General features: G+C 34.7%; 5 protein-coding genes and 1 long non-coding RNA gene across 9 annotated transcripts; 3 read left to right on the top strand and 3 right to left on the bottom strand.

Annotated features, from left to right (window-relative positions):
* The first annotated feature begins 112 nt into the window (after positions 1–112).
* On the top strand, positions 113–8,401 carry LOC117210161 (peptide transporter family 1). 2 transcript variants are annotated; one of them, XM_033452904.1, is made up of 10 exons: positions 113–237; positions 1,378–1,418; positions 4,545–4,623; positions 4,776–5,004; positions 5,230–5,504; positions 5,591–5,673; positions 5,763–6,176; positions 6,331–6,562; positions 6,625–7,211; positions 7,498–8,401. In XM_033452904.1, exons 1-10 carry the CDS (start codon positions 201–203, stop codon positions 7,666–7,668), a joined length of 2,148 nt encoding a protein of 715 aa, XP_033308795.1. In that variant the 5' UTR covers positions 113–200; the 3' UTR covers positions 7,669–8,401. The 2 variants fall into 2 exon arrangements, with proteins under 2 accessions (XP_033308795.1, XP_033308796.1); XM_033452905.1 differs by lacking the exons at positions 113–237; positions 1,378–1,418 and adding an exon at positions 2,967–3,304.
* On the bottom strand, positions 1,438–2,938 carry LOC117210172. Its single transcript, XR_004488053.1, has 3 exons — positions 2,626–2,938; positions 2,101–2,213; positions 1,438–1,581 (listed from the first exon to the last, which is right to left on the bottom strand). It is a non-coding gene; the product is annotated as an uncharacterized LOC117210172 (long non-coding RNA).
* A 1,498-nt stretch (positions 8,402–9,899) lies between the features above and the next one.
* Positions 9,900–13,510, bottom strand: LOC117210166. 2 transcript variants are annotated; one of them, XM_033452915.1, is made up of 8 exons: positions 13,023–13,509; positions 11,717–12,095; positions 11,460–11,683; positions 11,111–11,344; positions 10,975–11,041; positions 10,723–10,884; positions 10,423–10,510; positions 9,900–10,347 (listed from the first exon to the last, which is right to left on the bottom strand). In XM_033452915.1, the coding sequence occupies exons 1-8, from the start codon at positions 13,114–13,116 to the stop codon at positions 10,255–10,257; spliced, it is 1,341 nt and encodes a 446-aa protein (XP_033308806.1). In that variant the 5' UTR covers positions 13,117–13,509; the 3' UTR covers positions 9,900–10,254. The 2 variants fall into 2 exon arrangements, with proteins under 2 accessions (XP_033308806.1, XP_033308805.1); XM_033452914.1 differs by having other exon boundaries at positions 10,423–10,528; positions 11,460–12,095; positions 13,023–13,510.
* Positions 13,511–14,307: 797 nt separating this feature from the next.
* On the bottom strand, positions 14,308–18,355 carry LOC117210162 (xenotropic and polytropic retrovirus receptor 1-like). The gene is made up of 11 exons (XM_033452906.1): positions 18,287–18,355; positions 18,022–18,175; positions 17,678–17,937; positions 17,347–17,608; positions 17,111–17,286; positions 16,950–17,051; positions 16,657–16,894; positions 16,381–16,575; positions 16,140–16,309; positions 15,933–16,066; positions 14,308–14,968 (listed from the first exon to the last, which is right to left on the bottom strand). The coding sequence occupies exons 1-11, from the start codon at positions 18,353–18,355 to the stop codon at positions 14,728–14,730; spliced, it is 2,001 nt and encodes a 666-aa protein (XP_033308797.1). The 3' UTR covers positions 14,308–14,727.
* Positions 18,351–22,451, top strand: LOC117210165 (methyltransferase-like protein 17, mitochondrial). Of its 2 annotated transcripts, XR_004488052.1 has the most exons (10): positions 18,351–18,761; positions 18,941–19,094; positions 19,191–19,575; positions 19,666–19,825; positions 19,894–20,037; positions 20,160–20,228; positions 20,295–20,433; positions 20,550–20,688; positions 20,766–21,510; positions 21,600–22,451. XR_004488052.1 is itself a non-coding variant. In XM_033452913.1 (9 exons), exons 1-9 carry the CDS (start codon positions 18,717–18,719, stop codon positions 20,926–20,928), a joined length of 1,398 nt encoding a protein of 465 aa, XP_033308804.1. In that variant the 5' UTR covers positions 18,351–18,716; the 3' UTR covers positions 20,929–22,451. The 2 variants fall into 2 exon arrangements, 1 of the variants encoding a protein (XP_033308804.1); XM_033452913.1 differs by having other exon boundaries at positions 20,766–22,451.
* A 1,493-nt stretch (positions 22,452–23,944) lies between these two features.
* LOC117210163 (probable cytochrome P450 303a1) lies at positions 23,945–26,774 on the top strand. Its single transcript, XM_033452907.1, has 9 exons — positions 23,945–24,094; positions 24,273–24,524; positions 24,651–25,092; positions 25,216–25,396; positions 25,462–25,570; positions 25,649–25,829; positions 25,943–26,060; positions 26,143–26,281; positions 26,369–26,774. Exons 1-9 carry the CDS (start codon positions 24,010–24,012, stop codon positions 26,548–26,550), a joined length of 1,689 nt encoding a protein of 562 aa, XP_033308798.1. The 5' UTR covers positions 23,945–24,009; the 3' UTR covers positions 26,551–26,774.
* The last annotated feature ends 36 nt before the right edge of the window (positions 26,775–26,810 follow it).

Here is a 26,810-nt window from a genome sequence, read left to right as displayed (position 1 = left end):
AAATTTATAAAGCACATTTGTATCTTAAAAAATTTCGATTCTATCGAACATGATAAATGCTTCCAGAATTAATCATTAGCGTGTATATTTTGATTGATAAGGCCAGATAGTCGCAAAGAGATAACAGAATTGGAAAAGCGGATCAGTATTGCAGTTAAGAGCGTAGGAACAGGTTCGCTTTAAGAAATCGCGAAGCAGACATGGGCGAGAGGAAACGCTCTATCAAGGAGATACAAGGTATTTGGTTCACATTTTGAAAATCTGTTTGTTTATCTTCGATATTATTCCATAAATTGCTAAATACAATTAGCTTGAATCTTTTTTCTGAGAAAAAAAAAAAAAAGAAAAGAGATCACTCTTAAGGGCGCAAATTACAAAAATGTCCTAGATTTATTTGAATCTAATTTAATTTTTGGAATGACAGCAGTTTAATTTTAACGTCTAAACGTTTCTGCACCCATCGAGTAAGTAGTAAAAAAAATATATCCAACTTATACATATCGAAGCAATTTAAACTTCGATAGCTCAAGTACGCGGTCTAATTAAAAACTGACTCGAGTGTTGTTTAATTATATTGTATGTATATGTAGAAAATATGATGATAAAATTCGATCATGAATTTGATTATGAATAAAATTTTTCCACCTTGAATTAAACATGTTACATATGTAGTTATATTTTCCTCAAAATTATGAAACAATTGACAAGCCGTAATGCGATATTTGACAGGACAACCTAGGTCAAATCGTTTTACTTTTGATTTGGTTGAATGTTTGATTAAAGCGTGACCCAATTCGAGAACGATAAATTACTACAGCGGCCCTTAAATATTAATATAACAGATTGGTATAACAGATTATATTTCATTGGCGTTGTTCGCGATATGCTAACAATAAGCAGTATTTAAATCTCGTTAAATCGTCGTAACGCAAAATGTTAACAAGTGGATGATCGATTCTCTCTGAAGGCGATCCTTCGATCCTTTCTGCTTGTTTAATTAAATTCAATGTGCGTCAAAGTGTCAACATTATTTACGTATAAAGTTGTTGCATCGTCGTATTAAAAAATGCGATTTTCAAGAAGTGTCGTCCGCAGTGGTAGAAATTTCACTTCTACACGCGAAGGACGACGTGTTATAAAACGAGTAACTGTAGAGGGAATTACGCTATCAGATTATTGAAATTGAAAGAGAGTAGATGAAATGGAAAAAGAAATACCAGCAAAAGGATAATTTTTGCTGGGAAAAATAAATGGATACAGCTAGAAACGCACGTGAATGGTGGTACGCTGAAATCGGGATGGGTAGTAGAAGAAACGTGTAATTGTGTCGTACGAGTGTTATCAACTTTATTTTGTTCCACCATTTATGGTTTTCAGATTATCCGGACAATGAGAGTAACACGGAGGAAAATCAAAAGGTAAATATCGAATGTTGTTGCTTATCGACATCGAGAAACGATAAAAGTATCATCTTCCTATTTGATATAGTATAGTGATGAATTAACGATATAATTGAATATCGTTACGAATCACCGATTTATACCCATGATAAATCGTCAGTATTTAGTAGACCACAATTATCTATAATTCAAAGTTAATACCTAATTACTTTTGTACAATTCGTTTGTTATACAATAGAAGATAAAATCGGGTCGCGGTAAATTAGGATGCTCGATTGCTCAATGGTCCTAACGATAGATTATACGATTCGTCTTAATTAACCAGCAGGTTATATTCAAATTCCGACGACGTACATTGTGTCGATCGATTGTTATTATTACGCTTTCACTCGCGTGGTGTACCAGTGATCACCCTTGCGTAACATTGAAAAACGGAAACGCAAGTTTAAGTGGGAATTTCCTTAAGCGATAAACCCGTTCTTCGGAAACCGTGCTTCGTGTTCTGTTTCATCGGCAATACGAAAAATCACTTAAGTAATAAAATCGGCAAGGACTAAGAATAATCTGCGCGTAAATTATGTACACTTGCCCAACTGCGAATACTTTCACCGAGTTAATTGAACTTTATACATATAGGGAGGGATATCACAGAGAATTAAAATTCCTTTGTGGCAAAACATTACGTTTAACCGTTACTTACCAGTACTTTATTCGAAGAAAAGAACTTGGCATAATGTCGGTCAATGACGGGGATTGTGACTTTAAAGTAAACGCATCGCGAGATAAACTTGTCCAATATCGTGAGACACGCCTCTGCAAAATGGACCAGTTTAGTGAAATAATGTCATGGTATCTTAAACAGAAATCGAGATCAGATTTCACTTTTCTTTTGTATCGAAACGTTCGCCTTCCGTCCGTCAAAATTCGTTAATTTAAGTATTTTTCTTACTTAAATTCCTAAGAAACTCGTTGTTATCGCCTAAAGTAGCAAAAGTGTATAATTGTTTCTCGGTCGAGATATCGCTGATTAGTAATCTTGATAATTAAATTTAATAATGAATAATGAAAATCAGACGTTGGAAAAAATTGTCTTACGTCGTTTTTGCGCTAATACTGCTGTTGTTGCGCGTTCCTTAGTTTGACGTATTACGCGAAAAACTTCTTTTACTTTACGATACGATAAAGAAGATTAAGCATTTAATCTACCCAATTAATGATATCTTACCGATGCGTAGTAGTGGATAAATGTTTTAATAAATCAACGTTTTATATATAATTAGTTCACAACGTAGCCGTTTAATGCTCGATGGTAATAAAAAATTGCGTACGTCGTGCTTGCTGTTATTCCTCTTACGACGTTTCCTGTCACTGTTCTAACAAGTTTGCGAAAATAAATGTACCATTGCAGTGTTTCGTTGGAAATGTTATTTGTACGCGATACCGTTAAGGTGTAGCGTAAGATGTTAACCGCGCATCAAGAGAAGACTTTCACATTGTTCCAAGTATGCGAGACGGCGAGTATACCACTACCTAACAATGTTCGTCAATGCCATCGTCGGACTTAATCGTAGTGCCTACATATTGTAGATACGCGACAAAATCAACAGTGCAGCTTCAACTACCAACCGCGTCGTACGTTGATCGTGCTGAGAAATATCGATCTAGGTATCACGGTTCACTGGTGATCTACACACTGTGATTCGTGTCCCTCGCGAATGGAAAGGTGTTTTCGATCGATACTGCTTTCCAGAATTCTTCGGCTGTCATGTAACGTGTCTCAATATGCTATTTGAGCGTAAAACTTACTCGAGTGTCTCGTTCAAATTTTAGCAGAATTCACGTAGTTAACGTAGATCATTAACTCGACCATCACGATGACTACTGAGAAGGAGGAGAAAGCGAAGGTAGAAATTTTACGTGAATATTGCTTATTTTATTTCGACAAGATTACGAGGATTTATATATAGAAGATATAGTTGATATAGTTTTAACGAGTTGACTGGAATTGATAGAAATTTGACGATGAAGCAACATATCGACCGCTGAATAAATTGCAATTTTACTTGGATCACTCTCCGCGATATTTTTCGCACTAGTATTAAACCATATGTAACCTTTTGTAACCTTGTGAAAAAGAAACTTGCTCTTTTCATTAATACTTTTCATTAGTACATAGAAAATCGTTAATATAACGAAACAACGTAGAAAGATTTATATAGTTTGCTATAACATTTTTATCAGCCACATAGTTTCCGATGCATAATATGTTACGAATAATAAAGATAGTAATAGATGTTATCGGTTATTCAACAATGAGTACAAGTAAGCGATACTATTGGCGTGACTACAGTATATGGAATACGTATTTTCGCAATTCAGAATTCGCGGTCCTCTTATCAATGTTATCGTAATGACACAAATCTTCAAGAATTTCCTTTATCTTATGTAGTGCGTAAACTAGCGCGATTAATGAAAATTAAACTGGCTAAGTCATTGTTGTTAACGTAACATTTATTTTCATTATCGAACGTATTGTTTTTTTTCGCCAATTGATTAAGTTAGTTTTTCTTTTTCCTTGTAAAAGGATAACGACAAATCTAATCTAAGTGCGAGTCGTTCGTCGCGTCTAATTTGAAGTCGCAATTCATTAAAAAAGTAGTTAACTTCTTATCACTTCCAATTGTCCTGTTAAAACTCGGTTAGATCCAGTAAAGCAAACTTTTCAATAAGTAAAAAAAGACGTCCGTTTTGTGGCTTTCGTTGGCATATATTTAATTTAATATATTTTTTTAATAAGAATTTACATTTTACATACTCGATTATACGTTGGTACGGAACTCATATGTAACAAAACGATGTATCCGTTACTGGTGAAACTGGTCATTGAATGCCAGCGTTTAAGCCAAATAGTACCGATAGCGTAAATCGCTGTATATAATTCTGCGAATCGTGCGTGGCCTTCGCATTTTACGACACAATCTATTGTATTTACAACAAGGAATAATTCCTTTCAATCAGCAGTGATGATAACGAAATTAATCGAGTCACGCGAAACGTGCTACTAGCGTTCGTTTCGCATCCGGTTCTTCCAACTCGATTCGCACAGATCAGATTTTATAATATAATTTTTTTGTAATTTTGCAGAAGCTGACGTATCCCAAGTCGATATTTTTTATCGTGTCCAATGAATTCTGCGAGAGATTCTCTTTCTATGGAATGCGTAGTATGTAGAAATGCAATAGCGATAAAGTTTTTGGTATTTTTTCCTGTTGGCGCTTAATTTACGTATTAATTGTTTTAGTCGGAAAAGTATTTATACGATCTTATACGTTAGTCCGTGAATATCGTGTAATATTAAACAATTCTTTTATTTAGCTGTACTGACGCTTTATCTAAGGAATCAATTAAACTACAACGATAACGCATCTACCGTCATATATCATGTGTTCACGATGTTCGTATACTTTTTCCCTATATTCGGAGCGATGCTGGCGGATTCCTTAATGGGAAAATTTCACACCATCTTATACTTGAGTATCATTTATGCTCTAGGCCAACTTCTGCTATCTTTAAGCGCTGCGCCCCCATTACATATACCTCCTAGGTAAGATTAATATTTCGTTTTAATGTTTTAATGTCTTAATCTCTATCGTTAATTGTTCCAAACGGATCGACCGATTAAATCGTTGTCTTTGTCTCTGTAGATTATCATCTGTGTTATCTTAATATTCAACGTTTTCTCTGTTTTAAATAAGTAGCGAGTCAATGAAGTACTATATCAAACATCGATCGAGGTCTAATTACGTTTGTCAAACGTGTAACTTTGCAGAGAATTTTCATTGCTTGGCCTACTCCTTATAGCCCTTGGCACAGGCGGTATAAAACCTTGCGTGGCTGCATTCGGCGGCGATCAATTCATACTACCGCTACAGGAGCGATACTTGTCCACATTCTTCTCCCTGTTTTACTTTTCTATCAACTTCGGATCTCTGATCTCGAGCTTCCTCACGCCCGTGCTTCGTAGCGAGGTCACGTGTTTCGGCGAAAATACCTGTTATTCTCTGGCATTTTTTGTGCCAGCCGTTCTTATGACGTTATCCGTCGGTAAGTTCCGAGAACAGTCGTATACGAAAATGTGAACGATCCTAAAACGACGAAACTGTTCGATCATCCCGAATCTTCTGTTTCAGTGATATTCCTCCTTGGGAAACCTTTGTACAGAATAACCAAGCCGACGGGCAACGTCGTTTTGAATGTTTCTAAGTGCGTTTCTGTAAGTTCAACCATGTTTCTATTTAAAACCGACTAATTCAGGCATAATTCAGATTTTCGGATACGTGAGATTCGTGTTTGAAATTTCAGTACGCTGTCTACAAAAAGTTTACGTCAAAGAATGAGAAAAGGGAGAATTGGCTCGAGTATGCGGATGACAAGTACGATAAATCACTGATAAACGATATTAAAGCAGCCCTGCAGGTGATGAAATTGTTTATCCCGATACCGATATTTTGGGCACTTTTCGATCAGCAAGGCTCTCGATGGACGTTTCAAGCAACCCGAATGACCGGCGAAATCGGAAACTTCCTGCTTCAACCAGATCAGATGCAAGTGTTCAATCCTTTTTTGGTGCTCGCCTTTATACCTTTGTTCGAGACTTGTCTCTATCCTCTTATGAGGAAGATCGGCTTACGAACTCCGCTGAGAATCTTGTCTATCGGCGGTTTCTTAGCTTCTTTGTCGTTCGTAGTAGCGGCCATGGTTGAATTTCAGCTCGAGGTACGTGGTTAAATTAAAAATAAGCAGCACGACGTACAATGCCCCATTACGGCATACAAAATACGATAGTATCTCTAGTTACGTTCAAATAATTTTACGAGGAATATCTTAATTCACGTTGAACGCTCTCTTTTTACTTTCGTTTTACTTGCAGAAAACGTATCCGGTTTTGCCTTCGAAAAATTTCGCGCAATTGCGCCTTTTCAATACTCTGGATTGTCCCGTAACTATAACGACGCATAATCCTGAATTATCTTTTGTCCTCGAAAGTATGGATATGTGGGAAGACAAGTATATCGAAGCGAGTGGCGAAGCAGTATGGCGGTATAGGGCAGATTTTTCAAGATGCAATAGAGCCGATATCACGAAATTCAATGAAACAGCTGGTATATTAAAGTTCTTTCGTATGATTTATTTAACGATATTTAACGATCGTGTGTATTTTTAGGAACGATCGTGTTACCCGAAGGCAATGCGACTTCTTACGTTGTAACGCAGAGAAATGAACTTTATAGTTACACGGATTCGGTGGATAAATCGACCTCTGGCGAACCTTTGATACGCGGGCTCGTCTACGTAAATTCATCGTGGGACCCTGTCTCTCTGAAATTTATGAAGGGCGACGCAACAGTCTTTGAATTCAAGATAAATGGTACTTCGCTTCAGGAAACCAGGCTAGCTGAACTCAAACCTGACACATACGATATTCATTTGAACGGTACATTAGTAAAGAAAGACGTACGTCTCAAACTTGGTGGAGTTTACACGGTGGTCGGATCTGTTATTGGAGAAAAACCGATGGCTAACGTTGTAACTGTAACCGAACCAAATTCCATGCATATATTGTGGTTGATTCCTCAATATGTTATTCTCACGATGGGCGAAGTCATGTTCTCGGTGACTGGCTTAGAGTTTGCATTCACGCAAGCCCCTGCCAGTATGAAGTCCCTTTTACAGGCTTCTTGGCTGTTGACAGTAGCTTTTGGCAATCTCATCGTAGTCATTGTGGCGGAAATCTCGATTTTCGATCGTCAGGTAAGTACGAGTTGACATAATTTTATGTTTAAATGCGCCTATGCATCAGCCCTTGGTAAAAACAAACGTACGTGTACTCGATACTAGAGTTTTTTAAACGATTCAAGGCCAGATCGGCGACAGTTGTGATTACCCAATCGCTTTTGCGTTACGGTCACTACGAATCATGCATTATTCAACGTCCACAACATTAAACTTCTCGAAAAGTTACACTACCTTAACCTCGATACCTACTAAAATTCTTTCCAATATCCAACATAATATTTTCTTTGTTCTTGTTATTTAGGCTTATGAATTCCTTTTGTTCGCGGGATTAATGTTCATCGATATAATTATTTTCGCTGTAATGGCGAAATTTTACAAGTACGTAGACGAAGGCGAAATTACCGAAGAAACCATTCAAATGAGCCAAGAAACTGGAGCATTTAATGCATCTTATCATCAAGATGAGAAGTGATCTATCGTTGTGAAACTACGTGTACGCTTTACACTTTACGACTTCTGCGTCTCAAGTACTTGTGAGTAAGTACATATATGTATACACACATGTGCATGTATATGCATGTATGTACGTACGTAACTGCGACGTTTTAGGACAATTACGTTGCGAGTTCAGACTTAACATCGTGAATGTTTTCTTAGTCTCTAAGATCTAAAATATGCATCGATCGCAAGATTTGTACATAATCACTGCGAACGGCGCGTATCTTTTACGTCGATTTCTATCCTACCTGAAAGGTAAGAGAATGTTTTCCTGAAAAATAGAAAGAAAATTTCAGATCACGAATTGGCAAATTGTTTCTCATAAAATACGAAAAGTACAACGAATAATTCTTTTGTATCGTTTTCGCGTAAAATAAATTACTTCCACTCGACTAATTCCAATAATTTCTTTACATAAGTGATAGAAAATTATAATTTTTATATTCGTAGAAACGAAATGGAGCTTTATATGACGTAAAAGGTAACGATGTTTTATAAAAGATAGCTATTAATTAGCCGAACGTATTAGCCTATGTCGCTTATAGTATTTATTATACCGCAAAGATTCAAGTCTCAAGTTTCGAGATAGCATAAAAATCTACTACATACAAATATTCGTATCATATTTTCTGCGCGACTTATTTTCGCGACACTTGTGAAACTTGTACATAAACCTATGAATAAATGTACATATTTTTCTAAACATTCGATCATCGTTTGATAACGATTTATCCGCTACTTTATCCTATTCTCTGAAACAATTCTTTACTCTTCGTAATTTGATATATTGCGTAAATCATTATTTTTATTTGTTCTGCGCATCGAAGAAAGAATTGGCAATTCCTTATAAAATAAACAATTTATTTAGTAAAATAATAATACATCATTTGTTATTTGTATTTTACACCACCTTTTTAATTAATGGAAGGACAAAAATAATAATGATAACGATATAATATACGAAACATATCGCGAACATGAATCGCAATGTTTTCATTGCATTTCTATGCTACAGCTCACAATACGTACAATCACGCTACAAATCACTATATAATAGTCTATTTGTACACAGATTGTCCTTTCATAGTGTCCTTTCTATAAAATTTAACGAATTTATATAGTCGACGATGCAGTGCTGTAAAGGCATTGAAAGGCTAACAATAAATTCATGCTGTTGTGTTTTAATTTTCGATCTACGATCGAATGTTATTAAAGGGACGAATCTGTAGGAGATGTTTCGTCTTTCGTTCTATTATATGATACATATACATGTAACGGGGATGTAAATAGTAACTCTGAGTAAAATTACATAGTCGGCGCTAATTACACGTAGTGCTTAAAATTTGCCAAAATAAATAGTCGTTTCTATATCTTGTGTTGGGTACGATAATAGGCTCTTTTATCTTAAAACTGTTTTAAGATTAACAGTATTATAGGTATCATAGAAAAATAAAATACGTATTATCACTGCTTCAAGCCAATAAATTATATATGTATATATATAGAGCGTTGTATAGTAGCCAATATTAAAGGAACAGCTTCTTCGTAACAAATATATAATATATGTACAGAATTTTCATTTAGGTGATATAAATCACAGGAGTAATGCCAAAAGCAACAGCACATGCAAAATGCAGCTTGTTCTATCATTTTCGTCGTTACTTTATACGCGCGCGCACGAAATGTGCTAAACGTTGGTACAACTATGTTAACACAAAGTGTTCCGTACTTTTATACGTCGAGTCACGAATTACACGTAAAATAAACTTTCTGTGTACTACGATACACGAAATTCTTTCGATTATTGTGACATTAAATATATTTTTTGCCTTGAGAAAATATCAAATTTAATGTGGTTACACATTATATGTATGTATATATGTATATATGTATATATTTTTACGAACGTCAACGAACAACTGAATCCAAAATGTACCATTAACAGCCACGATAATTCCATAAGCCTAAACCGAAATTCTGATTTAGAACGTATATCTACTTTTAAGTTATTACTAGACACTTTCGAATCATAGAGGAATAATAAATTTCTTCGGTGGACGAACAATAGTTATCGATACGTAGAGAAAGGAAGAGTTGGTGAAAACATGCGATAAACGTTATTACTATATTGAAAAATTATAATCAGGTATAAAGTGATATTAAACGTTATACGTAGCTATAATCTCCAATCCGTACTCTATGTTGCAAGTCTAACGGTGAGTAGAAAAATAATGTCAATCATATGGCTAACCGTACTTGCTATGAAAGTACAAACTATAGTACATCATGGAGTTAAAAAATATGTGTTTTCAAATAAACACGATAGGTTTTAACGACGGTAGAATGTTCATCGTTTCACGTGGTAAACTCTTTCACAAAACGCAAAAATGGTCTCGTGTCAGATCTTTTGCTTAATTTTCTATCTCGACTTCCCGCGTCGTACAAATATTAAAGTTGCGTACATTCGATATATAGATAAATGTTTCCGATATGGTACGTTAACAGTGAGCTAAGCACCAGAAAATATATTAAAATCAAATATATTCGGAATTTAGTCAAACTATATATGGTCCTCTTCTTTGTTAGCTTTTGCCGGTGTCGCCGGTGTTGGATCGTCGTGGAATAACGGATTTTTTACTTCCATTTCACCAGTCTTAACAAAAACACGTTAGCGATGTAACATCGTTATACGATTCTGGCGATCTAACTAAGTATAAATGTAACTTACAGAAGCCAGTCCTGGGCATTCGTAAACAGTGTAGTCTCCTTCCTCGTTTTCTTCCTCGCTCTCTGCTTCGGATACAGAGCCTGGGTCTCTGGTTGCAGAAACACGACTACACAAATCATTATCCAAACAATACTCTCTAATTAGAATAAAACTTTTAAAAACCGCTTTGACACTTGCAAAGGTTGGACAAAAATTCTCACTGAGCATTTCCTATACCCATTTTCTTTTAAACATCGCAATAAATCGAAGACATGAAACAAGGATAGTTGTTGCTTCAAATGCGTTATTTAAATGACTTACTTTTCCATAGCGATGATTTGTTGTTTCTGATGTTGGAAGTGATACATCTGGGCAGATTGCGCGAGTCTTTGGTCTCCAGATGGTGATATCTCTTTATTTGGACCAGTTACACCGTAAGCTGGATATTCTATATCAGCAGCCGCTTTAGCACCCCGTTTTAACCTGTTAAGAATCGAACGATAACGTTAAGTAAACCTTTAGAAATCGGTTGTACGATCGTTTATTAACGTGAAATATTATTTATTATATTACCTGCACCATGTCAAAGCGATTAATACGAGAGCAAACATCGCCGCTGCGCTGCAGCCAGCAACGACAGCTAGAAGGAAACGGGGCAAATTTGGCATTTCACATAATTCCAAGCGATAAAGAGAATCCATTGACTTACCAATAAAATATATATCGTTATTCAAATCCTGGTTTACAGGTACGAACATCGGGTTGTACTCCATACGTCGTTCCAACTCCGGTATCACGATCACCGACGTATCCTTAAATTTCGACTCCATGTCTCTCGCCTTCTCCTGTTGCATCGTGTGTCCTTTTCCAATCGCTGTATTCTCTCGTTCCCACTTCGTGTTATTTTTCATCGATTGCTCAAAATCCGAGTTATCTTTGTTATCTGTTAATCACAAGGGATATGGCGGATAACAAAGAGAAATAGGAAAATTTGCAAAATATTGTACGCGTATGAAAAGAAATTAGTAAAATATGTATATTTATTAAGTTTGACGTACCTAAGAAAAAAGGAGCATCCTGATAATATCTGGGATCATTGGGCTTTACAGCGAACGGTTGTCTATCGTGTAAATTCGAGTCGAAAGTAAAATCCGGAGTGGTCGCTTCCAGCTTTTGTATCTGTATATCATTTTTCCCGTACTCGTTAATCGATCCACTACTGTACCTTCCGTGAAATTCCAACGGTTCCTCCTTCATTCCCCTGTCCAAGTTGGTCTCGTCGAAAGGCAAATGTTTCGATAGTGGATTCCGATCGTATCCGTAGTCATCGTCTTGAAAATTCGTATCTTCGCCATCCGTTTCACGGGGAAGATAAGGCAACTTAAAGTTTGGATACTCCAAAGGACTTTCGAGCGGGCTTAGCTCGTATAACGAAAAATAATGCTCCCTTTCTCGCGGCAACTCGTTGATCGGCTCGTTGTATCGCGTTTGCCGATAGTTCCATCCTTTTGCTTTTTCCTTTCTTTGAATATCCGCCAAGCTGCCTTTGTTGATCAACGCTTTCAGGATATCCCTCTCCTTTTGACGATCCAAGCCTAAATGATGCTTCTTGTGAGCTTGATTCGCCAACAGTGAGAGAAAATGCGTTCTCTGCCCCTCGAGGTACTTCATCAATTGCCTAAAAGCGATTCCATCTGGAAAAATGATCACGTTATTGTTTCTATCCAATCGTGTAGAAATTCATTTTCCTACGTGCAACTTGTTGCGTCTTAGTTAGTAGGCCTCGGTGTTTGATTTCGCAGCTATTTTTATTACTTGTTAAATGTAATAAACTCAAGCGAAACGACGTTTCAACAAACTATACAACACTCACAGTTATCGGTTTACTTCCTAATGATACCGTAGGAACTTGTACAGGAAGTTTCTGCGGTTAACAGCCACGTCGTTTAACGCACGACGCGACGCGTGCATTGCCGCAACTTTGATAAACATATTTCTATTCCGTTGGAAACTATGGCACGCGGACCGTATAGTCGTCTACAAGACAAATCCTCTTTGTCGTACATACGTACGTACACCCAAGTACACGTATATCGTCTAACTAGATTTCTTCTTTCTAAAGAAATCATATATTCGACGATGAACGGGTAGATTATTCGATGGAACCGTGTCCCGAAAGAAAAATTAAATCCAAATTAAAGAGGAACGTGCAACAACTGTTTAACGTTGAGGTCGTCCACACGAAAACATATGCAAACTTTGAACGAACCCAAACATTCCTTATAAAACTTGAAATTTAAAACTTTCGCTTCGTTTCGTGAAAAACAGATGAAACATTGACAAGAAATGGGACTAGCGTGGCAGAAAATTGAAAGAAAAAGCAACGCGAAAACTATCGATTGCGTCGTGACGATGACATTCGTGCTATCTTGCAAGGTATCATCTCTTCGGATCATGTTGGAACGTTATCACGAATTCAACGAACCTATAGCAAGACAATAGCGAAAACGTAATAAAAAGAAGCGAAAGATCGTGAACCTTGAATCGAGAGCAATGCTACACCGTGGTGTCATTACCCTCGAAAAGAGCAGTGTTTTCGGGCGAACGGACGATATGCTCACCTCGATAAAAATTCAGTTCACCGGTGGAGAGGGTGACGAGAACGCAGCAGGGTAGCAGTAGCCATGTGCAGGTGCAGAGGGTCGATGTCATCATCACCGTTTCAACTGGCAGGTGTCAGCCAGGTGTGGTATCCACAGGTTTTTATCGTCGTTCGGTCCGTCGTGGTTCCATATGTAAGCACGTCATTTCATTGAGGGCAGACAGAGAGTTTGCGCGGTCAAGTTCCGCTGCAATCAATACCGCTATTACCCTTTCCACCACGATATCGTCGTCGATGAAACCGACACTTGCCCTTCTGCAGACTTGTTTCCGTGTTCGATGCCCCGCGTCTGTAGTTTTACCCTCGAGCTCGGTCCTATTGCAAATACTACCTATATCTGGAAATAACATTTACCACGGTAGCCACCATGAACCTATGTATCGGACATGGCGCGGTGCTCTTAAAATTCCGATCTAATCGAACATTTGAAGAAATTGTATGTACGATGGCATTTTCGAATTGCCAATGCATCGATATACGTGTTAATTGAAAGTTTTATATTGTTTCTAACGGTCAACGGTTGGAATACTTGTCTTCTTTTAAAGCTTTTAGAGTATTTCAATTGCTTTTTTAAACGATCTATATGTTATGACAACGATGATCTATATCTTCTATAACAAAAGTAAGATTACTTAATACCTTTATCCGCTTATGTCTCGATACATGCGAAAGGCATTCGAAAAAGTCAATAATATCGACTCGTAAAACACTTTAAAATCTGCGACGAGAAATAAACGACGCTTAAAGTGTAAGAATATGTACTTACGAACAATTGTACTAGAAATGAAATACAATCCTTTAAAAGTAAATCGTTGATCCTTTCGATATTTGATCCCTTTCCTCGTTGTTCGAACGATATTTTCTTTCGTAACGTGATGCGATTAATAATACCTTCAGCACTATAAAAAAAGAAATTCCATCACAATGCCTTGTGAGCGTTTTCATCACTGTACCATCAATGCACTGCTAATCGCAACAACTGTTCAACGGGTATTAACATTATGTCTATGTATATCTGACTCAAATCACACACGATACCAGTCGGCATTTAATACTTCATTTTATTCAGCTCAGCTCTTCGAGCTCGATAGAAGTATTTTGAATTATGCTCGGGTTAACTCGAAGGAAAATAACATTATTATTTTCTATCAAAATAAACGAAAATTAACGTTGAAACGATAAAAAAAACGATAATTACGAAGAAGGAGGTAGAAAAGCTTATTTATTAAGAGAAAGAATTCCAATAACTTACTAAAAACATCAAAATACTTTATTTTAATTACAATTTGTAATTGATATTTTGTATGATTAAGAAAAATTCGTGTTTATTCGTGATGTATTTACCGCCACATTTTGAATTTAAGATTCTGACATATTCAGCGAATATCTCGAAACTCTCGAAAAATTAATTCTCGTGAACGAGACTGCGCGGGAATATTCATACACGATACTGTGGCAAGAATACAGGCATAGCTATGGATGTTGTGTAACAACTTGATAATACACTCGCGAGATTTGTACATTTACCACGTATAGTCTAACTCGTAGAATCATATATACCTGTACTTTAACGATACGAATAAAACTATTATTTTCTTTACATTTACAGGGAGAAATCGATTAATATCCAACTTTTGTAAATCGCTTGTTGTACTTGAGTACGTTTATGTATCAAGATCACAAATTAGGGATTCACCTCTAGAAAATGTGCGTGATGGCTTTTTATCCCCTACGTTTTCCTTTCTCTTCCGGTTGATCACCCCATCCGCTGCATCCATCATCCTCAAGATTTGAGTTTGATCAGAGCAATCAACCGGTGCAACAGATATGTCTCTGACAGCTCTGAACTTGCCGCAATTATTCAGGTGTTCGTTTTCCAAACGGAAAAAATTCCATACAAATCTCCTATTAGGAAGGAGCAGCAATTACTTCGAAATCAAAATTGTACGTGTAATCAATCTTTATACGTGACAATTTCGAATGTAATAAAATGATGGATAAATACGAGCTTGAAAGCATAAATTAAACCATTGGTTAACTTAACATGCGAAACATGCAAGTTAGTATACAATATACAAATAAGGAAAAAAGAATTCATTTCATTGATAAATGGAGGCTATACATTGTATATATATATACATATATATATATATATATACATGAAAATGATTATGTTTACAAATTAAAGTATACAAGAATAAAAGATGCAATTACAAGATGACAATTTCAATTATCACGAAACGCCGTCCTTTCATCATCGTCGCTGTTCGTACGATCCATAAGATGTATAGCAGCCTTCGGTTCATCGTGTTCATTGCGTCTGTAAGGCCCTATGGAGATATCTCGGACAGCTCGAAATTTGCCTACATTGTATAGGTGTTCGTTTTCCAGACGAAAATAATTCCATATGTACCTTCTATCAACTGATTAGTAAGGCGAATTGATACATAATATTTCTTATGGTAAATAAAAACGTTTACGTAGTTACTGATGATAAATCGACAATAATAAAATATTACTTAAACATTTAACGAAGACGGAAGAAAAGATTAATGCGATTAATGAAATACACGATGGAATAAATAAAACAAGGATAAAAGTGAAAAATAAACAAAAATTTTATTTTGTTGTTTATTATGATTTATTAGTTGTTTCACTTAGTCAACATCGCTTTATAAATTTTGCGTGACTGAAATATAAAATAATTTTAAATTTCATGCAAACGAAAAATGTCATCAAGCTTGTCTAAAAATGAGACTACGATAACGATGTGCAGTATGAAATAGATCATACATGGATGTACAGCCAAAATCGCAATTTCTAAAAATATACCTATGTTGCTAACGATATCAACTTACTTCTAACTTACCTGAACACTTCCAATGGCGCAATTATAGAAACCATTAAATCTGCATGTACGTATCCCATTTCGGTGAGAGACAACGAAAATGCCCAACCAAAACGGAGTATAAAATCTTCGATTATTGCAAAATAATAATAGTACTACAACATAATATAAATATTACTGCATAGATATAAAATTACTATCTTAATTTATATAAACAATCAATCTTACCGGAGAGGAATAAACAATTTCTTCCCTTAAAAATTTATTTTCTCCTGCATTATTGTCAAACAATCCCCAATCTAATTTTATATCCCATGTGTACGTGAAACAAGAACTCATAATACTTACGATTATCCATAAATAAAAATAGGGATTTTCGGTAGACATCACGTAATACTCTGCAAGGTAGTAATTACTCTAGACGTATTATAATTCTTTCGTTATGTTAACTATTCTTAAAGATACTTACTAGCATTAGTTAAATATAAATAAGAAAATACTACAACGAAGAAACTAGTAGCATATTTCCCAGCATTTACAAGGTGAGGAAAGGCTTCCTTTGTATCTCTATATCGCCGTAGACACTGTGCAAATCGAAACCATGCTGGCAAACAAGCTACAAATAATCTCATTGATAATTCGCGCATTATACAAGTTTCTGCATCTACCAAAAAATACATCAATTAGGTAATTACTAACTTCTGTTGAGCTGTAAAATTATAATTTACAATATCTAATTACGAACCAGTGACGTCGGTCCACGAAGAATTTTGCACATAAAAGCAAACGAAATATTGAAAATCTAAGAAAACGGTATTTAGCGAATTAAGTTGATCGGCAAGCCAGAAGTCAGCAAATCCGACATAGAAAAATGGAGCGCAAAATATTCTACCCAAGACACGGAGTGCCCAAAATCTAGCTTCGTAACGTAATGTTTTTGTTGGATTGAACAAAAACAAAACCAGTAATATATACAACAACATCTGAAACATAACTTACATATATCTTTTAATAACTTTATATATTACAAAGACTTACAGGCTGAACAAATGGTGGTATTCCTAACGTTTCACTGTATAAAAATCCCAAAATTGATAGAGACCAAACCAATCCAAATACACTAGCCATTTCAATAATGTGCTAAAAATACATTATACATGTCACTGACTAACATACATAACATTCACAAAGTATACAACCTGTTCCGATAAGTGATTACGGGGATCCAGTTCAAATATTAAAACGTGATTTACGCCAGAAGATCTCCATCCATATACATTAATTCCCATGAGAAAAAGAAACTGAATCATAAGAAGTGGTCCACGATATAATCTACACAAAACTCGCCAATTATTGTTGTCGCTATAACGTGCACCTATCAAATGATACAAATATTAAAAACTTCTTTATACGCGCATTGCATGTGTTTAGCTACCTGAAAGTACCACTGCTATAAGAAGAACCACAAAGGCCCCTGAAAAAAGTCCCACTTTGAATGTAATCCATGGAGAAAGCTGTTCTCCAAGTGGAGGGACTCTTAAACGTTTCATAGCACGTTGTCTGTCTCCATGTTCTAAATCTCTGGTAACCAATGCTTCTGTTTCTGCAATAAGTCTGTCTATGTCTTTGTGCGTGTGAAATAACGCTGTATCTACATGCTCTGCTCTCCATTTTGCTCCAAGATCTATATTTAAAAGCTAACGTAACAATTTTCTATTAGTTATTGTAAATACAAACTTTTATATACATTAATTGTTTTTACTCACTTTATCGTGTTTTTTTAATATCTTTCTAAATCCAGTAAAATTAAGATTCTGGTAATTTTGAAGTAAAATGAGAAAAAGGTAAAATTCAGAAAAAGCTAATTTCAGTTCTTGAAGTTTTCGTGCTGAGACTGGCTTTTTGTGCAGAATATTGTTACGGTAACGGATTTTACGACTTCCCTGTACCTGCTCAGAAACTGACAGAATTTCACTTAATTCATTGTTGAGGGTTGCAAATCTACGTGTTGCTTCTGCTAATTTTTCTAATGAAATAGACAAATAATTAATATACTTTTTAATTAATATTGTAAGTAAATTAAATAATTATTGTAAGATGAAAAATTTACCTGAATAAAACGTATTTATCTTTGCCAATTCCTTATCACAATAGTGAAAAAATTGTTCGTCAAATTTGCTAAAATAACGTTCTAATATGTGGGATTCCGTTATGTCTGCAGCTGGTGCTTGTTCTACCGCAGCATAGAGCAATGCTTTCATTTCCTATAAAATAGTATTTTTATTTTAATATACATTTCTTAAAACGTTTGATCATTAACTACAAACTTGTAAAGTTGACATTAGATCGAAAATAAATATTTCTAATTCTTTTACCTCGTAATTTATATATTGTTTTCTCCATTCTGGTGTAATATGAGCACTTAAGTGCTCTGTGAATTTCATTTTTTTATGAATTAATTAATTCGACAACTGTAGTGTTCGAATTTCACCGACTGTACCAGTACACATATATCACGATTAATTGTATATGAAGGAGATTCATAAATTATCTTAGAAAAAACATGTTAAGCATACGATAGATACCTTTACGCAGAATTTCTTTGAGGTTATAGAATATACATATACTGCATTATATTATAATAATATTATTATATTTTGTACGCCTCATCGAATTTTGAACATTCATATTGTTGTTTTAATTAATGGCATTAAAGTTAGTACGTCCTTATATTATAAATGTTAATATTTTATATACAGTTCTTTAACTGATAAAAAACCAAAATTAAGAAATAAGATTATCATCATGTCAACAAGACTAGCTTTTTCGGGATATAAACAAATGCGATGGGTAATTAAGAACATTTATATTAATAGATTGTTCTTATAGGAATAATCATAGCTTATTATTTTCTATTACTAAGTAATATAAGTTTATGCCTTATTTTTTTATTTTATATTAATTATCATTTTATATTACTAAGTATATATATGAAAGCACAAATTTAGACATTGCTTTCGTTTTATTAGTTCTCAACAAAACAAAGAATGGAAGTTGTAGATGCTGTGAATGAATTAATTTCAAATGATAGACTTAAACATAAACAACATCCAGGTATATTAAAACCTAGACAAGTAGAGAAACCAAGTTGGCTTGCAGATGCAGTTCGAGACATTCTATATGGTAACAAGCTTAAAAAAATATGTTGTATATCATTAATATGAGATTCCATGATTGTTATGTTTAAATATTTCAAGTATTAATTTTATATTTTTACAGATAGAACCATTTCATTACAAGGCATATGTGCAAGCAGTCAAAAATTAGCAGCACATCTATATAATCGACAGCCTCCACCAGAAAAGAAAGATGTTCGTTTGAAAATGAAAGAAGTTCAGTCAAGACTTAACCAACATGAAATGCAAGATTTAAATAACGATGATAAATTTGAAAACCCAGAAGCTAAAAGGCTTCTTAAAACTATTCTTTATAATTGGGCGCCAATTCATTATGATACCTACACAAGCTTATCATATTTAGTTAATAGAAGTATGCCTGAATATTCTGTTTTGTATAAAATTTTCAACGAAATTGTTAATAACGATAAAAATTTCACGCCAAAGACATTATTTGATTTTGGTTCGGGTACTGGAACAGTTATGTGGTAAGATATAATATACATAAAAATTATTTTTCTTTCTTCTAAAGGTATTGAAGTAAAAATATTAGGGGAATATAAATCTAATTTCACTAGGGCAGCCTCAAAATTCTGGGTTAATTCTATTAAGGAGTATTATTGTGTTGATATTTCTAAAGATATGCATGAATTATCTGAATGCCTTATGAAAAGAGCTATACCACAAGTTAAACCAATGCATATTTTCTATCGACAATTTTTTCCTGCGTCTCCAATTGTAAGAATATAACTTATATCGTATTCAAGTATCTAAAACAGAGTTTAAAGATGTTGTTTCTATCGTAGCCAACTTACGATATTGTAGTGAGTGCTTACTCTTTATTGGAATTACCACATCAAATATCTCGTCTCGAAACAATTTCAAAATTATGGTGTAAAACAGAACAATATTTGATTATTATAGAACAAGGAACGAATGTTGGATTCAGAGTAAGTTATACACACTCTTAAAAATTGATTTTTATTGTATTTTAAATAATGATATTTAATATATTGATTAATTAATTGATTTTAAATGATGTATTTATAACTAATCACTTTATTTTAAATAGCTAGTTAACGAAGCACGAGAATTTATACTGAATTCTAAAAAAGCCCATGGTGCTCATGTATTTTCACCTGTAAGTGTTAATATAATCATCATCTTATGGTACACATTAATTTAACATATAATATTAACATTTTAGTGCCCTCACGATACAGTGTGTCCTAGATATACGACAGATAACACTCCTTGTAATTTTGAAATTACTTATCTAACATTACCTATTGGTGGAAACTCGATGTATAAACGTGAACGTTACTCGTATGTGGTACTCAAAAAAGGTACTTTAGCACGATATTACATAGTAATGTCAGTTATATGTAATGAAAATAATCTAGGAACAATAAATAAATTTCCCAGTATATATTTCTTTTTTTAAAAATGTATAATTTTTTAGGTAACCGTCCCGAAAATGATTGTAAATGGCCTCGAATTGTCAGAGAAGTATTGAAACGTTCCAAACATGTTATATGCCGTATGTGTACATCTTCGGGAAAATTAGAAGAACAAATTTTTACCACATGGAAAAATGGAAAGTGTGTATTATCTAAGTTTTAAAAAATGTATTATAAAAGAATTTCAGTGACGTTAATGTAATGTTTTGCATTTTTAGAAATACATATCGTTGTGCAAGGAGTAGCGAATGGGGTGATCGTCTACCTTTTGAATTCGTAGAAGTAGAGGAAGAAGAAAAGGTAGAGGAAGAAGAAAAAGTAAAGGAAGAAGAAAAAGTAGAGCAAGAAGAAGGAATAGAAAAAGAGAAAGAACATATATAAAATAATTTATGTGTAATTTAGTCACTGCACAATAAAAGATATTTTATTATATTTATGTTTGACTGTGTTCGCAGGGAGACACGTCTGCGGTATGACTCGTCAACGAGGATCATAAATTCTCGTCTTGATTAGTATCGACACTACGAATAAGCCGATTCCCTACTTCGATTACAATTATAGGAATATTTAGATGGAATCTGACACGGGGTTTTAAAGTTTAAATATAACTGTATATTTCACAGAGAACACCTTCGGAGACTGAATGTGCGAATGAATGTTCGTTCAGTGTATACGGAACGGTACTGTTTTATTGCGTACCTTGCGCGGAAAGCTGAGTGTAAGTGATATATGTGGAAAAGATGAAAACTTGAGATGGACGAGCCTAGAACACGGGACAAGCGGATTAGTCAATTAAAAATTTCGGTGAAGAAGTAAGGGTAACGGTCATCGCTGTTAATTGGTTGGAAGAACTGATAAGAAAAGAAGAGAACTGACCGCCCCAAACTGAAGCCCCCAAACGTAGATACGGAGCGTACCCTCGAGTGACGCACGCGGAAATCGCGCGTGTCCCAACATTTAATCGTTAGTTACAGTTAACAAAACCGGGGAGCGCCTCGATAATGCATCGTAAAAATAAGGGATTCGACGGCAAACATTAAACCTTATTTCAGGCAGATTTTAGGCAGAACAGGCAGAATTAGTGGTAATAAAGACTAATTTTCAGCACGGCAGTAACGATTTTTTGGGGATTATTGCTGGTCCGAGTGAATATGTTAAGGGAAACATAGACGGAGAAATAAGACTGGAGAAGATACATGGCATCTTTATAAAATTAGAAACGGTTATTCTCGAACGGTGTTGTGACTGAAGAAATGGCCGAGTGTTTAATGACTGGATCGTGGTACGGAACAATTTATTTGATCTTTTCAGTTTCATGCTCGATGCTCCTTTTATTTATTGCAATAAAATTTACTTCTAAAAAAAAAATATTCCGATAAGATTAGTTAATTTATTTATTTATAAATCGCGGGCACAAGCTCTATATTTGTACAACGAAGAGAAGTACTTGTAATAAAGAATGACAGATATACGACAAAGAAAACAAAAAAAGGAAATATAAATATATAAGAAAAAAGACGAACAAAGCAAGTTATACTATAGTAACACGTTAAGAGTCAAATAATTGCAACGCTGATCGCCTGAACTTATAGTAAGATCTAGAGAAGATATCGACTCGTTCAAAAATACTTCAATACCTGCATAGTTCGGGAACTCTGAGATCGTTGGAAAAAAGGAGTCAACTCGGAAGACCGCGGTATAAAGAACAAGCATTGGAATTACTAAGTCGAAGTAACTGAAGGACTGTCAATGTAATTATTAATGATTTCAAATAAAAAGAAAACAAAAATGCCAGCAACTTCCGCTTCTTCAGTATGCTTCTAAAAATTAATTTTATTATTTACAGCTAGATATCGTTAATATGTATAACTTTCACTAATATTAATAAATTATTCTACTCATGATGCGCGTATAATGGTTGAGCTGTATTTAAATTGTATAAGATTGCTTTTAAATACCCCTCTTCGTATCCAACGATCTTTCATTTTGCGGACAGAAGATAACCGTATTAAGCTGTATCGTAAAACTGTTATTCAACAAGTTTTAACCGAAGATACAACTTAAGGCTGTTATCTTCTGTACGCAAAATGAAAAATCGTTGGATACGAAGAGGGGTATTTAAAAGCCGTTTGCAGGCTGGACCACGGCCAGTTTTGCGTGCACAACAGAACAGCAAATTTCTCCAGATGTAAGGTAAGATTGATTTAAGGATACGGATAGATGTATCAGACAGATTATCGCTTTAGTAATGTTTAATAATCCAAATTCAATGTAAAAATTGTTTCTATATCGATTTGCATTTTATCTAACTTTAAAACAAATTTTCTAAATTAGTCGTTGATAAATTATTGCGCTAATATTTGGACGCTATAAATTTATTATTCATAGGTTTTGATTGTATTTTTTTGATTCATTCGCAAAATATTATTTGTGAAGAAAATACAAGACACAAGAAAATATGTCGAAAAGGGAGACAGTTGTATAGGAAACTTTAGAAAATAGTTTACAATAATGAAAATTTAATTGTCGTATGATTCACTTGAAATACTTAAATAGTGAAGATAAAAAGGCTGTTTTAATAAGAGAGGAAGAGGACAAAAAGTACAACTGATCGCGATAATATTGTTGATAGTATTGTGTATCGTAGACATGGGATCAGTGATCGAAGATGCAATTGGAATATATCGAAAAAGATGACACGTTTGGAAAAAGAATAAAAAACGCTTAAGCGTATACACCGATTACGCAAAGAGTTATGAAATAATGAAAGTGAGAGCATGTTTCGGCCCTTCCGTGTAACTTTCTCTCACGAGTCCGCGTGTATGTCCACTTTCTTCCTCAAAAGCGCGGCGCAAACCCACGTTTCAAAATAGTCGAAAACGGCAATCGAGGTGAGAGTCGAATTCCGCATCTCGTTTAATCACTTTCCCTTACCGAAACTGTTGCAAGCGTGTATCTCTAAAAGTTTTTTTCATGAGAACGTATCGATATGAAAGATTATATTCCGCTTAAGATACCATATAATCGATATAGTATATCCAGTCTAGAATTTATTTATGCAATACTCTGGTCTTTCGGGTTGATTTCTTTTTGTTCTCGAGTGATCTTAGATTTTGTTGCCCCGTTACTAGAATAGGCAACTTACTACGCAAATAATATCTCCGAAGGAGCTGGTTTCACAAGTTAAGGCAATCAGCGTTGTTCTTATAACGTAACTTCCTTTGCCCGTCTTTTCTTCTACATCTTTTCTCTCATATATTTATATTCCTTTTTCATCTTTACTTCCTTTGTTGTACATTCATTATTCATTATTCCAACTACTTTTCTTCCTCGTGCCGTAGGGTTTGGGCTTTTCTTAGGCTTGGGGTAGGGATTTTCTAAATAAATGAACAAATACATTCGCGCTAAAATATCGAGTACCGTGTAAAGTAAACTTATAACGGTATTTATTGTGTTCGCAGTATGTTTACCACGGTGGTGTTATGTATAATACTACTCTTACTGCTACTATATCTAGGATCGCGGAAACCGAAAGGATACCCACCAGGTGCTGTTATATTCTCTAGCTTATATTTCCCTTAATTTATACATTTTTAACTTCCTCCCCCAAAATTATCAATTATCAATTAGTAAAAAAAGAAATGGAATAAAAAAATTATTTTTAACAATTTGATAAATATTAAGAAAAACGCGGTCGGTGTATGTCTAATTTTTGAGGATTTTAGGTCCAAAATGGTGGCCAATTTTGGGCTGCGCCATCGAACTGACTCGTCTTCGCAAGAAAACTGGTTACATGTTCAAGACCTGTTTCACTTTATGTAAGAAATATGGGCCGGTGGTCGGTCTGAAAGTCGGCGTGGACCGTATCGTCATACTAAATGATTATGAGAGTATTCGAACAATGTTCGCTAATGAAGATTGCGATGGAAGACCGCTTGGTCTACTTTACGATGTGCGAACTTCCGGTTGTAGGAGAGGTAACTTCATCAACATCAACTTTTTCTTTAGTTATCTAATTAAAGATTCATTTCAAACGTTTAATCTTATTCGATCCGTTTTTTTATTTATCTTTTATTCATGAATTTGGATCTTTTCGATTCAAGGATTAATTCTCGTGGATGGAAATTTGTGGATCGAGCAAAGAAGATTCGTGTTGAAACATCTCCGTGACCTCGGCTTCGGTCGGCAAGACATGGCTGTAATAATACAAGAAGAGTGCCGATCGCTCGTTGAACACATCAAAAAGTTAATCAGCGACGAACATAATAATCGAATTAACGAATCTAAAATGTATTGCAATAATAACGAGTATGACAATGGACAGATATATCGATTAATTGAAAAAGATAAGGCGAACGAGTCAGAATTAATGGAGAAGCATACAACGAGTGAAAAGCAAGTAAAAGCCTCGGATTTGTACGTAAATGCTTACAAATACGTGGAAATCAAGATGGCTCAATCCCATCCTGGAACGATAATTCCAATGAACGACGTGTTTGGAATTACAGTACTCAATACTTTGTGGAGAATGATAGCTGGTAAAAGGTTGTTCATTCTCTGTTACTTCCACGTATTATCTTATTTGATAGTTGAAATATCGATCTGGTCTCATTGAAAGATCAAACAGTTTTTCAATAACAAAATTTATATTCGAGATATCTAATTCAGGTTTAATATCGGTGACGAGGAGCTAACTTATTTCCAACGGATTCTGACACAGGCTTTAACGAAAATCGATATGTTAGGAGCACCGTTTGGTCATTTTCCGCTACTGAGATTTATCGCGCCAGAAATGTCCGGCTACAAATCGTTCGTGGAGGTTCATCGACAACTTTGGGAGTACTTGAAGGTAAACAAAATATCATTTGAATATCGAATGTCAATTATAGGAGAAGCTAAGTAATATAATTATAGGATGAACTGGATACTCATAAGAACGACTTTGCACCAGACTCGCCGCGAGATTTAATGGACGTATATCTAACTGTTTTGAACTCTAAAAATTATAACAACACGTTTTCAGGTATTTGAATATTAGATGTACGCCTTAAGAGTAATATTTCATTTAAATCGATCGTAATTATACCAAACTATGTTTCAGAATCTCAATTGCTTGCCATTTGTATGGATTTATTTACAGCAGGTTCAGAAACTACGTCCAAAGGTCTTTGCTTTTGTTTTTTATATTTAGTGCTATTCCCGAAAGTACAGAAAAAGGCGCACGAAGAAATAGATAGAGTAATTGGACGTAACAGACTTCCAACTCTAGAAGATCGGACGAGGTGATTCAGAAAGACAAAATTTGACAAAAATTCGATTCTAAGATTGCTATTAGAAAATTTAATATTTTTTTATTGATCGTCTGTATAAAATGTAATTAATTATCTCACTTTAGAATGACATATATGAACGCCATCGTCTTGGAATCATTGAGATTCTTCGCAGGACGAACGTTAAATGTCCCACATAGAGCACAAAGAGATACTACGATATTGGGTCATACGATACCAAAAGTAAGTATCTGATGCGACGAAGGGTATCGAGTACGAAGCAATTAAAATCTTTAAGCAAATAATATAGCTAACGCTATTTTAGAATACGATGCTTTTGGTAAATTTCAATAGAGTATTAATGGATGAATCATGGGGCGATCCCGAAAACTTCCGACCAGAAAGATTTATAGACGAAAGTGGTAATATCATTACGCCACCCACGTACTTGCCATTTGGCTTGGGTACGTATTTCAACATTAAGAGACGTAATCATTTTCTTTTTTTTTTTTAATAATCATACGTTTAACACTGTTATTTTTTTACAATAGGCAGACGTCGTTGTATGGGGGAGAATTTAGCTAGAAGCAATACATTCATTATAGCTACTACTCTGTTACAAGCATTCACATTTTCCACAGTACCTGGAGAAGAACCATCGACAGAAGATTTTGTCGATGGAGTCACCATTAGTCCTAAACCATTCAGGGTAATGGTTTCTTTAAGGACGTAATTAAGTACGAAAGCGTTTAAAATAATTTCACTCAAAAGTAATGGCAATTTTTAATCGACTTAATCCTTATACGGTTTAATTGATATCAAAAGATTATTATGAAAATAATATCTTTGTTAATGTAAACTTATAATGCAGTATATGTAGCAAATAGCGTACAGTAATTACAATAGTCCTAAGTAAGCGTATATTTTAATGTTCAAAAAAATATATTTTATTTTATATGAAAATACATGTGTGTGTGTATATTTATGTATGTA

Source organism: Bombus bifarius, unplaced genomic scaffold (assembly GCF_011952205.1).
Source record: "Bombus bifarius isolate JDL3187 unplaced genomic scaffold, Bbif_JDL3187 scf7180000008199, whole genome shotgun sequence".
NCBI classification, from domain to species: domain Eukaryota; kingdom Metazoa; phylum Arthropoda; class Insecta; order Hymenoptera; family Apidae; genus Bombus; species Bombus bifarius.
This window is presented reverse-complemented; position numbering and strand designations above follow the sequence as displayed.